General features: G+C 43.5%; 1 protein-coding gene across 1 annotated transcript in view; it reads right to left on the bottom strand.

The window, feature by feature from the left end:
- Nucleotides 1-19,086, bottom strand: part of herpud1 (homocysteine-inducible, endoplasmic reticulum stress-inducible, ubiquitin-like domain member 1) — a 30,722-nt gene that overhangs the window by 7,723 nt on the left and 3,913 nt on the right. Inside the window, exons 2-5 of the mRNA XM_059992680.1 lie at nucleotides 14,449-14,526; nucleotides 5,131-5,208; nucleotides 1,232-1,350; nucleotides 1,019-1,141 (exon numbers count right to left, since the gene is read on the bottom strand). Coding sequence (XP_059848663.1) covers nucleotides 1,019-1,141; nucleotides 1,232-1,350; nucleotides 5,131-5,208; nucleotides 14,449-14,526 — 398 coding nt within the window. The remainder of the gene's footprint in view (nucleotides 1-1,018; nucleotides 1,142-1,231; nucleotides 1,351-5,130; nucleotides 5,209-14,448; nucleotides 14,527-19,086) is intronic.

Raw genomic sequence — 19,086 nt, 5'->3', positions numbered from 1 at the left:
ATACAGAAGCAAATGGCAGAGTCTATCTTGGAAATGGTGAACACAGTATTCACTCTCATTAGGGAGATGCATGAATACCCACAGATATAAATGAGAACACTCTGATAGACAAGGTCTCTTAAGCTTTGCCAAGAGCCAATAAATATCCAAATCTCCCTACCCCACCCCCCAACTCCCATAAAGCTACTAAAAGTTATATACAGCATCATTGGCACGTGCAGGTCAATGGGTAATGTCATCCATATCTCATTCAATCAATGAACCTTACATCTTCTTCAGTACAAACTGTTTAACCAATGAAGGAGCAGGCACTGGTAGAAAGAGTACTCTGTGTGCCCCGCTTAACATGACGCTTTATAGAACCAGTGACCCGGGTTCGATTCCTGCTGCTGCCTGTAAAGAGTTTGTACGTTCTTCCCGTAACTGCGTGGGTTTCCTCCGGGTGAACTGGTTTCCTCCCACAGTTCAAAGACTGATAGGTTAATTGGTCATTGTAAACTGTCCCGTGGTAAATCAGGGGTTACTGGGAGGTGTGGCTCAAAGGGCTAGAAGGACCCATTCCGTGCTGCATCTCAGTAAACAAACAAACAAACAAACAGCCCACATTTCCAGCTGAGACCTTGCTCTGGATTCCCAGCATCTGCAGAATCTCGTGTTCTCTATTCCCCACTGTTCCTGCATCTCCGTGCACTCCAGAATGGAAGTCATTCTGGGAGCAAGACATTTCAATAGCACCGTAAGTTTTCTGGAAGATAATAATACCTGCATTCAATATTCAGGTCAAAAGATATTTAAAAACACAAATTAATGACACCACAATGAGTACTAGGTAGATTTTTGGATTCCTTTGCGACTACACACACTCCTTTGGTACAATCCGTGACCAGGAGACCCTGAGCTCTGATTAAGACCACGGTCATGATATTATACCAGAATTCGCAGATAGGATGAGGGGCAAGAAACAGCCATTATCCAGGAAACACTTTTTCATTCAAAAAAATAACCGATGGGTACTTACTATTGCATGTAATATTGCCGTGCATACATCTGCTGGAACCACAGGATTTGCTGAGAGCTGTACAGGTTGTACGCAGCTAGACCAGACATCCCCTCTGTGCTCTGGAGATCTTCCCTTGGAGACCTTTCAATAGCAAGGAGAAACCCACATCAAATCCACCCCGTTTTTAAGAAGTGTCAAGTCAATGGTTAAGGACGCCCGGCTTCTACCTACCAGGCACCATAGGCCCAGGGGAATGTGTTGGGTGCTCTGTGACGGAGACCATCCGCTGTTACCGATGTTGGGACAGTGAGGCTCTCCTGGCCAGAAGCAGCGGGTGTGTCTGGTTGCTCCTTGAATTAATAAAAGAGGAAAAAGAAAGTCGATAGTTAAACAAATGAGGAAGGGAGTGGAGTTTGGGCAAAATATTCTCCAACATCACAAAACTTCCAATACGCCACTTTGAAACACAAAACATACAGTTAGTGGCCACTCTATTAGGTACATCTGCGCGTTAATGCAAATACCCAATCGGCCACTCATGTGACAGCAACTCAATGAATAAAAGCATGCCGACATGGTCAAGAGGTTCAGATGAACCGTCAGAATGGAGGAGAAATGTGATCTCAGTGACTTTCCCTGCGCAATGACTGTTGATACCAGATGGGACCATCTCAGAAGCTGCTGAAGCCCTGGACAACAGTCTCTAGTGAGCAGCCATTCTGGGAGTGAAAACATCTTGTTAATGAGAGATCAGAAGAGAGTAGACAGACTGGCTCAAGCTGACAGGAAGGAGACAGCAACTCAAATAATCACGCATTACAACAATGGCGTAGGGAAGAGCATCTCCAAATGCACAACACTTTGAACCTTGAAGTGGATGGGCTACAGCAGAAGACAGCGAATATACACTCAGTGGCCACTGTATTAGGTACAGGACGTATAATATACAAATCTCTGCATCTTCTCTAAAAGTGTCCACATCCTTCCTATAACAAGGTGACCAGAACTGAATATAGCTGCAACATTACTTTGCAGTTCCTGAACTCAATCTGCTGATTAATGATGCCCAACACAGCATGCACTTTTTTTTTTAAACCGTCTAATGGCTTTCCAGACAACTTTGAAGCATCTATGAACTTGGTCCACAATAACCCTCCGTTCCCCCACACTGCTAAGAATCCTGCTACTAACCTTGTACTCCACTGTTAAGTGTGAACTTCCAAAATGAACCACTTCACACTTCTCTGGATTGAACTCCATCTGACACTTCTCAGCCCAGATCTGCCCATATCAATGTCCCATTGTAACCTAGGATAATCTTCTACACTATCCACAATACCACCAACCTTTGTGTCGTCTATAACTTTACTAACCCATCCTTCCCTCCACTTCCTCATCCAAGTCATTTATAAAAATCAGAAAGAGTAGATGTCCCAGAACACCACGGGTCACCAACCTCCGGACTGAATATACCATCTCCGGCCTCCCTCTGCCTTCTGTGTTCAAAAAGTCCCATTTCCACTTTCAAAAAATTAATCTTGGGTAGAGAAATCACCCTCAGCTGTAGCTCCACAAGTCCTTCTGCTTTGTTCATTTGTTTTGTTTTTGTTTCTCCACCATGTAATCCACAAGATGTATTTGCCAAATACGAGAGCTGTCCACTTTCTGCTCAATCCTACAAAGGCATCACTTCACACTTTGGAACTAATTATTTTCTTAGGTTCAACTTGCAAAGGGAGAACCATCTTTGTTCTGCCCTCTCGATTGTAAGTCAGTGAGATCAAAATGAAGCTAGTAACAGAAAACAGCCAGTAGTGAATAGGCATACCTTCACATTCCACCTGATGTTCTTTGTCACTGAAGTAACCATCCAAGCTAATGATACACTAGCATCTACACTCAGAGGCTACTTTATTAGGAACCTCCTGTATCTAAAAAAGTGGCAGTGTATGTATGTGTGTGGTCTTCTGCACATCACTGTTTTAACGTGTGGTTATTTGAGTTACTGTCACCTTCCTGTCAGCTTGAACCACTCTGGCCATTTTCTTCTGATCTCCCTCTAAAGGCATTTTTGTCCTGAGAACAGCCACTCACTGGATGTTTTTCCACACCATTCTCTGCAAACTCTTAGAGGCTGTTGTGTGTGAGAATCCTGGAGATCAGCAGTTTCCAAAATACTCAAACCACCCCATCTGGCACCAACAATTATTCCATGGTCAGTCATTTAGATCACACTTTCCCCATTCTGATGCTTGCTCTGGACAACAACTGAACCTCTTGACCATGTTTGCGTGCTTTTATGCATTGAGTTGCTGCCACATGATTGGCGGATTAGATATTTGCATTAACGAGGTGTACCTAATAAAGTAGCTATTGACTGTTTCGTTCTACTGCCCTGACAGTGACCAAACCCATTCACAAATATAGCAATCAATTCCCAATGTACAGTGCGTAAAATTTAAACATCAGGAGTTAGAACAGAAGTAACTTCTAATTTGATTTCCCCTGCCTCCCCCAGAACTTACAGAAAACAGAAACCACTTATGGTATAAATAAATTGTTCCAAGCTCAACACAATTGAGAAACTTGCAGTACCACAAAACATACAAATATGTCGAGCAGGGGGACATACTGATAAAAACAGATTTCCATCTGCTTGACACAGCACCTGTTGTCATTGTGGACAGCTATAATGACAGCTCATAGCACTAACTGATAAAGTTTACTCCTCTTACTAGACCTCTCTGCTCTGTCCGAATACCCAAAACAATATTATTTTCCCTTCCGTGATGTTGTGAGCTGAATTTGTCAACTCTGTACCAATATCCTTTGCATCTGATGCTATCCTACAAGGCTACTGCACTGATCCAGTTATGATTTCAGAATGTTACTGCTGGCATCTTTCAAGAAGTGTGTAGCAGAGAACCACTGTCCTTAATCCAGCATAGATGTGTCAGAGGAACAACATTTGACAATGATATAGGGTCTTCAATGTAGGAAAGATCTACATTGATCGACATCTATGAGGGGAGGGGAAGAAAGCAACCATCAACTTTTCTGGAAGTTGCAAGGGACAGATTTTTATTAAGGATTTAGGTATTCAATTGCTTTGATAGGCAGGGAGAAGTTAACAGGCAGAATGGGTTATAGAAGGAGCTCAGAGCTCAAGACTCCAGCTTCTAAAAAAATAACTACCTCCCTTTGTGCTGTGCAAGGGTTACATAAAAGGAACTTGTGACTTTGATTTCAGCAGGACATCCTGAATTACTTCATTATTTACACTTTGTAAGCTTCAGTCACTGTCTGCTTATTAGTAAATGAGATAGTTGATTTGAATACAGCTCGGGACTAAACACACAAACGAGATTATTTATAAATGTTTAAGGATAATTGTTGGTCTGGTCACAGGGGGAAACTGCAGCCCTGCCCATTCTTTGAATATTTCCATCAGATATTTTGACCTTAGCCAAACATCTCACTTCCACCTCAACCCCATTCTCTTGCCTTCTCCCCACAACCTTTAATGCCCTGACTAATCAAGAACCTATCAACCTGCATTTTAAACGTATCCAATGACTAAAACGTATCTGCCATAGCAGCATGTGGCAATAAATTCAAGAGGTTCACTACAGCTAAAGAAATTCTTCCTCATCTCTGTCCTAAAAGGACATGGGACATCCTTGTATAGTGAGGATGTACTCTCTGGTCCTACACTCCCCCGCTACTGGAAAATCCTCTTAATGTTCACTCTAAGTGGTAGCACTGTGGATGTCACAATATCCAGCTCAGGGTAGAGGGGCTCGGCATCTAAACAATCACCAGAACAGAGTGTCTTGGAGGGTATGAAATGGCCATGAAATCCATGGCAGATATCTCGTATGAAATGGATCTAAAAATCATAACTCAGTTAAAATGCTTTTAGTGTGGCAGTCATATAAAAGTGTACACAACTCAGAGGTGCTTGCCTTTTAGGGGAGTACTGAAATAAACAGGTACGGATTTTTCATTGCTCACATCAGAGAAAATTGCCAGTGTTGTCAATGCTAATGACAGGCCTTTAAAGCTCCTCCAATCTATCGCATGCAGGTACACGTACATTTTATTCCCAGTCCCCAACCTTTTATACCTACCTTCACACTTGGTTCTTGTCTAGACTTTGTTCCATTTCTAACATTACACACCAAGTGAATGGTGTGGTACTGGTCAGACTGCAAGAGACCAAAGAAGAGGCAAGACAATTATTACAAGGATCACTCCTGCTGGTCTACAAGACCTGAGAAAGGTTCTGCAAACTGAAGTTTGTATTCAGCCCTGCATTTCCCCAATTCCATGAAAGTGAACATTCTTTCTAGCTCTATTCAATCAACAGCTAAATAAAACCAAAGTGGTGGTAAATAGATCGATTACCATGTGCAAGTTAACGTCATAATTAAAAACAGAAGTTTAGTCAAAGTCTCGGTTTTACTTCCCCTTAATGATGACCTGTCCCAGTCCCATGATCCAACAGCATGAATATAAACCATGTATTAATGTTACCCAGTAATGATGTGGTCCAGAGAGCGTTGAATATGATTCCAAAAATGCATACATAAACAATTCAATTTGTACGACTAATGTGGCCAAGAACACAGCAGCTTATGTCATCCCACATTTTAATTTAGGATTTTCATCTTGGGATTAAATGCTGCCCAGAGATAAAAATCCATTAAGAATGCAGCTAGTAGGCTAGTTAATTGTTCATTCTCTGATATCATGATGGATATGTAAAAGAACAGAAATTCAGCCAACCTGAATGCATGAACATCGATTTCTCCAACTTCTGGTCATGCACCACCGCGCCCCCCCCCACCCCATTCACCAATCACATTTCCCTCTCTCACCTCATCTCTTTGCCTGCCCATCACCTCCCAATGGAGCTCCTCCCCTTTCCTTTCTTTCATGGCCTTCCATCTCCTCCTATCAGATTCCCCCTTTATCTCTTTCACCAATCAATTTCCCAGCTCTTTACTTCACCCCTCCCCATCTCAGATTCACCAATCACCTACTGCCTCCACCCCTCCTCATCTCAGATTCACCAATCACCTGCCTTCACCCCGCCCCATCTCAGATTCACCAATCACCTACTGCCTCCACCCCTCCCCATCCCAGATTCACCAATCACCTACTGCCTCCACCCCTCCCCATCTCAGATTCACCAATCACCTACTGCCTCCACCCCTCCCCATCTCAGATTCACCAATCACCTACTGCCTTCACCCCGCCCCATCTCAGATTCACCAATCACCTACTGCCTCCACCCCGCCCCATCTCAGATTCACCAATCACCTACTGCCTCCACCCCTCCTCATCCCAGATTCACCAATCACCTACTGCCTCCACCCCTCCCCATCTCAGATTCACCAATCACCTACTGCCTCCACCCCTCCCCATCTCAGATTCACCAATCACCTACTGCCTCCACCCCTCCCCATCCCAGATTCACCAATCACCTACTGCCTCCACCCCTCCCCATCTCAGATTCACCAATCACCTACTGCCTCCACCCCTCCTCATCCCAGATTCACCAATCACCTACTGCCTCCACCCCTCCCCATCTCAGATTCACCAATCACCTACTGCCTCCACCCCTCCTCATCCCAGATTCACCAATCACCTACTGCCTCCACCCCTCCCCATCTCAGATTCACCAATCACCTACTGCCTCCACCCCGCCCCATCTCAGATTCACCAATCACCTACTGCCTCCACCCCTCCCCATCTCAGATTCACCAATCACCTACTGCCTCCACCCCTCCCCATCTCAGATTCACCAATCACCTACTGCCTCCACCCCTCCCCATCCCAGATTCACCAATCACCTACTGCCTCCACCCCTCCCCATCCCAGATTCACCAATCACCTACTGCCTCCACCCCTCCCCATCCCAGATTCACCAACCTACTGCCTTCACCCCGCCCCATCCCAGATTCACCAATCACCTACTGCCTTCACCCCTCCCCATCCCAGATTCACCAATCACCTACTGCCTCCACCCCTCCCCATCTCAGATTCACCAATCACCTACTGCCTTCACCCCGCCCCATCTCAGATTCACCAATCACCTACTGCCTTGTATTTCTTCCTCCCCTCCTCCCACCTTCTTACTCTGACCTCTCATCTTTTCTCTCCAGCCCTGATGAAGGGTCTCCGCCCGAAGCATCAGCTGTGTACTTTTTTTGCATAGACCGGGGGTCGGCAACCCGCGGCTCCGGAGCCACTTGTGGCTCTTTCACCTCTGTGCTGCGGCTCCCTGTGGCTTTGGGAAATAATTGGCCAGTATTTAATTAAAATGTATTTTATGTTAGTTTGTTAGCTTTTGAAATGTAATTCTAAATTTGAAGATTATGGTGATCTTGTAAAATCTAAATAAGACTTTGTGGCGACACATTTCCTGGCACATCCGAAACGGCTCGCAATTAGCCAGCGTTCCGGCTAAGGGAGATAGCCTACGGGGGTTTGTGAGTACGCGTCTTTTGCAGCATCCGCGCCCATGGGGGCTGGGTTGAGGGAGGCTTAAAAGCAAGGCTGTTTAGTTCGAATAAAGTTATTCGACTGCAGTTTACTGACTGCGTGAGCACACCGCTACAACGTGTTTTTATCGCTATTAATATACGTCACCACTGCCAATACCTGACACCCGCCAGTGCGCGATTTCTTTAATTTTTCGATCCAAGGTAAGCCAACTATGGAGAATTCTAAAAACAGAAAAGTGACTGAAGAAAACAGAACGTTTAATGATACGTGGACAGATTCATTTGCTTTCACTGTTGACGAGACTGGTTTACATATGAGATTGCTTAATATGCAATGAGAAACTAGCAAACAACAAAAAGTCAAATGTCGCAAGGCATTTCCAGAATAAACACGCAGCCTTTGCTCAAAAATATCCGGATGGAGATGAGAGAAAAAAAGCCGTTTCGGAACTGATACGGAAGGTTGATCTGAGCAAAAATCATTTCCAGAAATGGATGAAGTCTGGAAAATCAACGACATACGCTAGTTACATTGCCGCTCAGGAAATAGTCAGGCACGGGAAGCAGTTTACAGATGGTGAATATATAAAAGAATCTTTCATTAAGATTTCAGAACATCTATTCACGGACTTTAAAAACAAGAGTGAAATTGTGCAGAAAATCAGGGATATGCCCCTCTCTGCAAAGACTGTCAAAGACAGAACCATAAAAATGGCAGAAGACATCACAAGACAGCAAATTAAAGACATCAATTCAGCTGTGGCCTACTCGATTGCCTGTGACGAGTCTAAAGACAAAGGTGATATTGAACAAATAGCGCTGTTCTGCCAGTATGTAAACTGCCGGGCCACAGGAAGAAATGATTGAGTTGATACCTCTAAAAGGCCAAACACAGGGGGGGAGTACATCTGTGAGGCTGTCTTGAATTGTTTAAGAGCCAAAGGAATAAAGACCACCCATCTGGTGTCAGTAGCTACTGGTGTCAGGGCACCGAATATGACGGGAACGCACCAAGGGATTTGTGGCTTTACTGCAGAAGTCGCTGGACAGAAAGCTGCTGACTTTTCACTGCATCTTGCACCAAGAGGCACTGTGCGCTCAAACATTTCCTCCGGAATGCACAGAAGTAATGGATGTTGTCATTCAGATTGTCAATAAAATAATGGCAAAAAGTTTAAATCACCGTCAATTCCGTTTGTTGCTGGACGAGCTGGAAAGCGCATATTCTGATCTCCTGCTGCACAACAAAGTCCGGTGGCTGTCCAAAGGGGAGGTGCTGAAACGCTTTGTCGCGTGTCTGGAAGAAGTGAAAACTTTCCTGGGCAGCAAAGAGCTCACCTTTCCTGAGCTGGAACAGCCAGAGTGGCTGGAAAAGCTACACTTCATGGTAGACATGACAGCGCACCTGAACACGCTGAACACAGCTCTTCAGGGGAAAGGACGCACAGCCCTGCACATGATGGAGGATGTTTTGGCATTCGAGCGCAAGTTGACAGTGCTTTCCAGAGATTGACAGAAAGGCACTTTGTCTCACTTCCCCAATTTGAGAGAGTTCAAACAAGGTCACGACATGATAAATTCGGAGTATTTACATTCTGCTATTATCGCAATGCAAACATCGTTTGGGAAACGCTTCTGTGAGTTCAGAGAGGAAAAAAAAACACATTATCCTTCCCGGTCACTCCCCTAAGCATCGATTCATCTCTACTGAATACGACTGCATTGGCAGGTGTGAGTAAACCTGATCTTGAGATGGAACTGGCCGACATAGCCGACGAAGACATATGGGTGTCCAAGTTTAGACGCTTGACAGCAGACCTTGAAGATGTTGCCCGTCAGAAGGCCGTTCTTGCTCAGAATCACAAAAGGAGTGATATTGAAAACCTCCTCCAACTGGACAAACTTGTGTTCGAAACATAGAATGCTTTCCCCGACATTTATGTAAACATTAAAAAGTATGCGCTTGGAGTCCTGTCGATCTTTGGATCCACATATGTATGTGAGCAGGTGTTCTCCAACATGAACTTTATTAAAAACAAACATCGCGCACGCCTCACAGATGACAGCTTGCGATCCTGTGTAAAGATAAAGGTGACGTCATACAGCCCTGATGTGCAGACGCTGTGCGCTGAGGTCCAGGAGCAGAAATCCAATTAACCAAGTATGATAAATATTTTAATTGCCTATTGTTTTACGTATATTCATATTTTTTCGTTGTTCATTGAAATAGTCCTTTTATTTTTCAGGTTGACAGCTGGCTGACGTTATTTTTGGTTTGCTGCTGGCGGAAAATTTAAGTTCGGCGTTTTTCATAAATACAAGAAGGACTCAAATAGACATTGAGTATTTTACTTAAAAGTAACCTTCAACCCAACGTCTTTTTTTCGGAGTTCAAAATGTTTTTGTTGCATGCAGAAATGTAATTTCGTTTTCTCTGCAGGAGTTCATCAATTTCATAAATGCAACACATTATAGTTTGTTTATACATAGCATAAAGGCAAAAAAACCGTTGTATGCAGTGTTATTTCATTTTAAATGTCAAACGGGTTTTGCGGCTCCCAGTGTTTTATTTTCTGTGGGAAATGGGTCCAAGTGGCTCTTTCAGTGGTAAAGGTTGCTGACCCCTGGCATAGACACTGCCTGGCCTGCTGAGCTCTTCCAGCACTTCGTGCGTGTGGCTTCGATTACCAGCATCTGCAGATATTCCCTTGTTTTACATTTCCCCATATCCCTTAACACTGAGTTAAATCCATCCACTGGCAATTTTAAATGAACTGCTAATCCAGTGTTCTCCATCATTTGCAGCGAGGTTCCCAAATCTACCTGCCTTTGGATGCTAATTTTTTTCTTGCTAAGACCAACAGGAGTCATAAGGACAGCATTAAGAGTTCCAAAGCACAAGAGCACCATTTATCCCAGAGCCCTATGCCACTTGGTGGTCAGAGGAGCACTGAAGAAACTACTGTACATTGGAACCGGGCCATCGACTGGACTGTTATTCAGTATGAGGCAAGTGTACACAAGTCCATCACTGTATAGTGCTGGGGCACAAGGCTGGTGAGGATCTGTCATTGTGTAGCATTGATTTGATACTGGCAGGTACAGGTCTCTTGCTGACAGTTCCCTCAAAGAGCTGGTGCAGAGTCGGTGGGTGCAAGATCCTTTGAAATGTCATCTTCGACACAGCCTCCTCACAAATTTCACAATAGATAGTGATGAGCATGTTAACTAGGGGCTTAGGGCTAAAATTTTATGCTGCAACTGGCACTGATTTTTGAAAACGGGGAATAAATATTTCCAGCTTTCTGACCTGGGGCAGTGAAAAATTTGCATCTTTTAATAGAAAGATGAGAACAATTAATTTTTTTAAGACCAAAACTTAAACTTTAATGTAACACACAAAAAATGCTAGAGGAACTCAGCAGGTCAGGCAACTCTATGGAAATAAATAAACAGTTGATGTTTCAGACCGAGATGCATATTTTCTCATTAGCCTGGTGAGTTGCAGTTTGAGTTTGTCTCCAAAAAAAATACATGAGAAACCATTTAAGAATCTGTATTCACATTTTAGAGATGGTATCAGACAGATCCTGTATTTTATTGTCCTTCTGTCACTTCATTCCATCCGAGTTTGTGGTTACAAGGGAGTTTGGCTCATTGAACCATGCTCCTGGGACTTTCAGTGGGGCTTGTTGACGATCTTAACCAACCTCTGGCTGCAAAAGTGCTTTGGAACACACTGCCCAAATTCTCCAATCCTAGACCAGCTAAACTAGCAGTTCATCTCAATATCACAAACATTTCCATATCAATAGGCATCAATTCAAACTGCATTCTTAGTACTTATGTAATGTGCAGTTCTAATAATTCAGTGCAGATCAGCATTGCCAGTTAGAAATTTCACAGGTTTTTTTTAAAAAAAAACATGGGAGTTAGTAAAATGAAGATTTACTGCAAGAACTGAAGCCAGAGTAAAACCATTCTGCCAGAGGACTTCAGTCTGCCTAAATCTTTGATCTTCAAGAGGTGTAAAACTGGCACCAAATGTGTAAATTGTATAACATGTTGCATTCATATAGTGACATCAGCATTTTAAGCAGATCTATTTGATATATTATAATAAATAATTAAAAGTTTAAAAATATGTATTAGTATCTGCTTAATAAATATGAAATAAATATTTTAAGTAAAATATTTTTTTATTTGATGATGGATACACAGACAAAACACGCTTACTGAAAGCATTTTGAAATAATGTGCTCATTATTTTATTAAATGCACACCCAATACTTGGATAGCAAGTACAAATATGAACCTTGACAGCACTTGCCACGTCTGTTCCTAGAGCCAGGGTTAAGGACTTTAGTGAGGTTTTTAACGACTTCTGTATGGTAGATTGGCCAATAAAATTAAAGCCAATGTTATCAAAGGAGAGTGGCAAACAGATACAATGTTAGCTCTGTGGCAGAGTGCACCCAGTAATGGGTGGTGGGAACTTTTGTGACTGTAGACTCCCACAGGACTCAGTATCCAGTCCCTCACGTTCTGGAATATACATTGCTAATTTAGATGTAAATCTATGGGGCATATTAATGTTGCAGAGTTACAAAAATTCCATGTGTGGTTGGAGGTAGGGAGAAGCTTTAGACTGCAGCAAGATATAGATGTTGGGGTCAGTTGGGAAAAGAGGCAAGATACATTCAGTCATACAACATTAACAGAGATGCAGCAAAACAAACAGATACATAATTAAAGGGAAGTTATTAAGATAAATGGAGGAACAGAGGGGCCCCAGCCACTCAAAAGACAGGTGGATGGGTCAATAGATGGCTACCAAAAACTGCACAGGTAATGCTTTCCTTTGCTAGTCTGGACACAGAATCCAGAGCAGGGATCGATATTCTTCATGTGTGCAGCAGGAACTCTTTACCTTGAACACTCTAGTCATCACATTACAAGCAATATACGTTGGAGAGGGTGGAGAGAAGTTTAACAAAGCTGGTGCCCGGATTGAAAAACTCACTCCAAGGAAAGATCGGAGTGGCTAAGGTAGTTTTCTTCGATAACAATGACAGAAGGCAGAATATAGTGTTACAGATACAGAGGAAGTGCAGTGTAGGTAGAGAGTAAGGAGCAAGGGTCACAATGATGTCATCAGTTCACCTTTATGATACAAAAGAATGTTACGATTGGGGGATAGAACCTGTCTTGAGCCTGGGTGTGCATATTTTAAAGCTTCTGAAACTTTTATCCAATGGAAGGGGTTAGCAGAGGGAGTACCCACTGGGAGGAGTTCTGGATTATGCTGGATTCTGGGGGGAGTATTAGTCAGGGAAATCTGAAAACTTCCTTTTCTCTTCAAAACCATTAGATGATGCATGTCAATGATTTGGACTACAGTATTAATGGATTTGTGGCTAAATCTGCTGATGATACAAAGATAGGTGGAGGAGCGGGTAGTGTTGAGGAAACAGAGAGCCTGCAGGGAGACTTAGATAGTTTAGGGGAATGGGCAAAGAAGAGGCAAATGAAATACAATGTTGGAAAGTGTATGGTAATGCACTTTGGTGGAAGAAATAAACGGGCATTTAGATGAGGAGAGAATTCAAAATGCAGAGATGGAAAGGGACTTGGGAGTCCTTGTGCAGGATACCCTAAAGATTAACCTCCAGGTTGAGTCAGTTGTAAAGAGGCGAATGCAATTTTGGCATTCATTTCTAGAGGTATAGAATATAAGAGCAGGGATGTGATGTTGAGGCTGTGTAAGGCATTCGTGAGACCACACTTGTATTGTATGGACAGGGTTCAGAGAAGATTCAAGCAAATGATTCCAGGAATGAAAGGGTTACTGTACAAGGAATGTTTGGCAGCTCTTGGGCTGTATTCCCTGGAGTTCAGGAGAATAAGTGGGGGGGGGGGATCTCATAGAAACATGCAGAATGTTAAAAGCCTGAACAGATTAGATATGCCAAAGTTATTTCCTATGGTAAGGGATTCTAGGACAAGAGGGCACAACTTCAGGATTGAAGGACAACCTTTTAGAACTGAGTTGCAGAGAAGTTACTTTAGTCAGAAGGTGGTAAATCTGGAATTTGTTGCCACGAGCAGCTGTGGAGACCAAGTCATTTAAGGCAGAGATAGGTAGGTTCTTGATTAGTCAGGGCATCAAGCGATATGGGGGGAAAGTAGGGGACTGGGGATGACTGGAAGAATTGGATCAGCTGATGATTGAATGACGGAGCAGACTCGATGGGCTGAATGGCCTACTTCTGCTCCTGCACTTTATAGTCTCTTCAAAACAGCACAATAGAATCAGTTATATTCTTTCAAAAGGGCAGCCACAACATGAATTTAACCATATACATGAAGGATGACTTCTTTGACAATGCCGGAGTCACTAGTTATGGCATGAAGTGGAGCAACGCCCAGCATGCTGGAGGTACTGAGCAGGCCAGGCAGCATCTATGGAGAGGAGTAAACAGTCAATGTTTCAGTCCTGATGAAGGGTCTCAGCCTGAATTGTTGACTGTTTATTCTTTTCCATAGATGCTGCCTGACCTGCTGAGTTCCTCCAGCGTTTTGTGTTGCTTTGGATTTCCGGCATGTGCAGATTTTCTCGTGTTTGTGAACTAAATTACGTGCTTGGATTCCTGTAAAAGGGGTTTGAATTTTTTTGAGGGATAGGAATGCTACCATTGAACTAGGGTGGCCTTCTTCAGGAAGAATTCTTCTTCCGTCTACTGAATATCCACCCCACTCCCCACATCCACTCACTACAATAACAGGGAAACCACCATCTCTCAATAGTGAGAGCATAACCTCAACAAGGTGAACAGTTTTAATCACACACTCACAAAGAAATACCTCTGATCAAGCAGCCTGTGGGCAACCGTGACTTTTTAAAATATCTTACTGCTTCTTCCCCAGAATACTGACCTTTCTCAGGATATCCCTCAGCAAGAGGTGGTCAGGCAGCAACTTCCCTGAATAAATCAGCTTCTGCTCTGATTGTGCCTGGAGAAGGAAACACAGTGACAATTCAGAGTGGCCACCGAATGCCTGCAGCTGATTTCAATTCTGCCAAAATTTCAATGGAACTTTTATCAGTTGGACCAGAAAGAGTGATTTTGAAATTGCAGTTTTTGATCTTAAGTTATGGAGTTCCCATAAGATATGACATGGCAGAGTACAACAAACAACTTCATGCATTCCCAGTAAAATAAATATTTGCCTGTGTCACTGGTCTTCAGTTACTTTTAATGAAACACTTCTAAGACACTAAAAATGAACCAAGTGGTCTACAAAAGCAAATTGTATTATTAAAGTTATGCAGAAATCAGAAATTTGATTGAGGTGATTCTAAGGAGTTAATTTAATCCATAAACACAGGCACTGCTACATTTCACCAGTTCATTCCATGCTCCAATGAAAGACCAGTGTACGGTTGTAATAGTGGAAACATTTCACAAGCTGCTTTGCACAATTTACTTTTGAGTTCCAGTAAGTTTAGGCAAACAAGCTCTCAATTTATCAGATGTACTGTTTGGATCTGGTTATTCTTTCACCTGCAGTTTGCGGAGGCAAAGGGCACGTACATGTCCTTCACCAGAGGACAGGAGTACAGCACTCATAACGTACAGTAGGGTGTGCAGAGAAAATACTGAGACCTTCCTTCCTCACAGCATTTCTCCCGCACAGACCAAACTGTAAATGTCCCCAAATGTATCAAATTCAGTGGTAATGTGCAGTAAATATCTGTCCTTTTCAATTAAACGTAAATCCTGCTGTTCATGTTCCAGGAATTAGCACCACCCCCATGACGCAAGGCAGTCCCCAACCACCACATACTGACCGTTGTGTCCCAATTAGAAGCAGTTTGATCATCTGCTTCAGCACAAGCTTGTGTAACACCACCTTCTGATATCAAACACAGTAAAATTCGCCTTCCAGACTTTGGCAGTGTTGGACTGGCTGATTCGCCAGATTACTGGACATTATATTATTAACACCCCATATAAAGAACATAAGACAAAGGAGCAGAAGTCGGCCATTCGGCCCATCGATTCTGCTCCTCCATTTCATCATGAACTGATCCAATTTCCCCTTTAGTCCCATTCCCCCACCTTCTCACCGTAACCTTTGATGCCCTGACTACTCAGATACCCATCAATCTCTGCCTTAAAAACGCCCAATGACTTGCCCTCCACCACTGCCCATGGCAACAAATTTCATAGATTCACCACGCTCTGGCTAAAAAAAATTTTCACATCTCTGTTCTGAATGGGCGCCCTGCAATCCTCAAGTCACATCCTCTCGCACTAGACTCTCCCACCATGGGAAGCAACTTTGCCACATCCACTCTGTCCATACCTTTCAACATTCAAAATGTTTCTATGAGGTCCCCCCTCATTCTTCTAAACTCCAAGGAGTACAGTCCAAGAGCGGTCAAACGTTCCTCATATGTTAACCCTCTCATTCCCAGAATCATTCTAGTGAATCTTCTCTGAACCCTCTCCAATGTCAGCACATCCTTTCTTAAATAACGAGCCCAAAACTGCACACAGTATTCCAAGTGAGGTCTTGCCAGTGCCTTATAGAGCCCCAACATCACATCCCTGCACCTATACTCTATTCCTCTAGAAATGAATGCCAACATTGCATTCGCCTCCTTCACCACCAACTCAACCTGGAGGTTAACCTTAAGGGTATCCTGCACGAGCACTACCAAGTCCCGTTGCATCTCAGAACTTTGAATTCTCTCCCCATTTAAATAATAGTCTGCCCGTTTATTTCTTCTACCAAAGTGCATGACCGTACACTTTCCGACGTTGTATTTCATTTGCTACTTTTTTGCCCATTCCCCTGATCTATCCAAGTCTCTCTGCAGACTCTGTTTCCTCAGCACTACCGGCCCCTCCACCTACCTTCGTATCATCAGCAAACGTAGCCACAAAGTCATCTATTCCATAATCCAAATCATTGATATACAACGTAAAAAGAAGTGGCCCCAACACGGACCCCTGTGGAACAGCACTGGTAACCGGCAGCCAACCAGAATGGGATCTCTTTATTCCCACTCTGTTTCCTGCCAATCAACCAACGCTCTATCCACATATGTAACTTTCCCATAATTCCATGGGCTCTTATCCTGTTTAGCAGCCTCATGTGCGACACTTCGTCAAAGCCTTCTGAAAATCCAAATACACAACATCCACTGCATCTCCCTTGTCTAGCCTACTTGTAATTTCCTCAAAAAAACTGCACTAGGTATGTCAGGCAGGATTTTCCTTTAAGGAAACCATGCTGAGTTCTGCCTATCTTGTCATATGCCTCCAGGTACTCCGTAACCTCATCCTTGACAATTGACTCCAACAGCTTTCCAACCACCGATGTCAAGCTAACAGGTCTATAATTTCCTTCTTGCTTCCTTGCCCCCTTCTTAAATAGGGGCGTGACATTTGCAATCTTCCAGTCATCCTCAACCAAGCCAGAATCTATCGACTTTTGAAAGATCATTGCTAATGCCTCCGTAATCTCCACTGCTACTTCCTTCAGAACACGAGGGTGCATTCCATCTGGTCCAGGAGATTTATCTACCCTTAGACTATTCAGCTTCCCGAGTACTTTCTCTGTCGTAATTGTGACTGCGCATATTTCTCTTCCCTGACACCCTTGAATGTCTGGTATATTGCTGATGTCTTCCTCAGTGAAGACTGATGCAAAATACTCATTCAGTTCCTCTGTCATCTCCACATCTCCCATTACAATTTCTCCAGCATCATTTTCTATCGGTCCTATATCTACTCTCACTTGTCTTTTGCTCTTTATATACTTGAAAAAGCTTTTAGTATCCTCTGATATTATTTGCTAGCTTCCTTTCATAGTTCATCTTTTTCCTCTTAATGACCTTCTTAGTTTCCCTTTGAAAGCTTTTAAAAACTTCCCAATCCTCTGTCTTCTCACTAATTTTTGCTTCCTTGTATGCCCTCTGCTTTGCTTTTACTTTGGCTTTGACATCTCTTGTCAGCCACGGTTGCATCCTTTTTCCATTCGAAAATTTCTTCCTGTTTGGAATATATCTGTCTTGTACCTTCCTCACTTCTCACATAAACTCCAGCCACTGCTTCTCTGCTGTCCTTCCCGCTAGTGTCCCTTTCCAGTCAACCTTGGCCAGTTCCCCTCTCATGCCACTGTAATTTCCTTTACTCCACTGAAATACCAACACATCGGATTTCGGCTTCTCTTTCAAATTTCACAGTGAACTCAATCATGTTATGATCACTGCCTCCTAAGGGTTCCTTCACCTCAATCTCCCTAATCACCTCTGGTTCATTACACAATACCCAATCCAGTACAGCCGATCCCCTAGTGGGCTCAACAACAAGCTGTTCTAAAAAGCCATCTCATAGGCATTCTACAAATTCTCTCTCGAGATCCAGTGCCAACCTGATTTTCCCAATCCACTCACATGTTAAAATCCCCTACAATTATCATAACACTGCCCTTCTGGCAAGCCTTTTCTATTTCCTGTTGTAATTTGGAGTCCACATCACTGCAACTGTTTGGAGGCCTGTAGATAACTGCCATCAGGGTCCTTTTACCCCTGCGATTTCTTAGCTCAACCCATAAAGATTCTGTACCTTCCGATCCTAGGTCAACTTTTTCTAATGATTTAGTATTTCTTACCATTAAAGCCACGCCACCCACTCTACCTACTATGTCACAAAACAAAAACATCCCATAAGTTTTACTGGAGCATGAGAGCAGAGCTGCACTGTGTTCAAGCACCTTCACTCCATCTGCCACAATAGCAGGTTTGCCTATCTTAATTCTACTTCCCATTTTGACATGGAGGCCATGAACTACCATGAGGAGACCTCTCTCAGGTTGGAGGAGCAACACCTTATATTCCTTCTGGGTTAGGCTCCAACCTGATGGCATGAATGTCGATTTCACTCCTCCTGCTTCTTTTTCCCCCCATTCCACCCCCACCGCCCCTTAGCCTTTCTCTTCTCCTCACTTGCCCATCACCTCCCTCTGGTGCTCTTCCCTCTCTTCCATGGTCCATTCTCCTTTCCCGTCAGAGTCCTTTATTTCTTCCAGTTATTACCTCTAATCTTCTCACTTCATTCCCACTCTTCCATCCCCCCCACCCCACCCTCCACCTGGTTTCACTTATTACCTACCTGCTTGTTCTCCTTCCCCTCCCCCACCTTATTCTGGCTCTCCCCACCCCACTTCCTTTCCAGTACACCTACAAGAGGACCACAGTCTTGGCCCGGAGAACCGTATTGGCTGGAGTCAGGGCCTTGTGCCTTGGCTCTTGATAGGATGACCCATGCCAAACAGGTCAAAGGGCGGAGGCCAGACTAAGAGAGGTCCACTGGTCTTCCAGGTTTGGGGTTCAGCTCAGGGCTAACACTGGTCAATAAAAACTGTTACAGAAACAGCAATGAAGACTCCTATATCTGTATGTAATGGTATGGACAGACAGATGCAGATCGGCAAATTAAGTTTCCAGTACTGATGAAGGGTCTTTACAAGGAACACTGACCCTTAAGATGCTGCCTGACC

This window comes from Hypanus sabinus, chromosome 17, assembly GCF_030144855.1.
Source record: "Hypanus sabinus isolate sHypSab1 chromosome 17, sHypSab1.hap1, whole genome shotgun sequence".
Lineage (NCBI taxonomy): Eukaryota > Metazoa > Chordata > Chondrichthyes > Myliobatiformes > Dasyatidae > Hypanus > Hypanus sabinus.
This window is presented reverse-complemented; position numbering and strand designations above follow the sequence as displayed.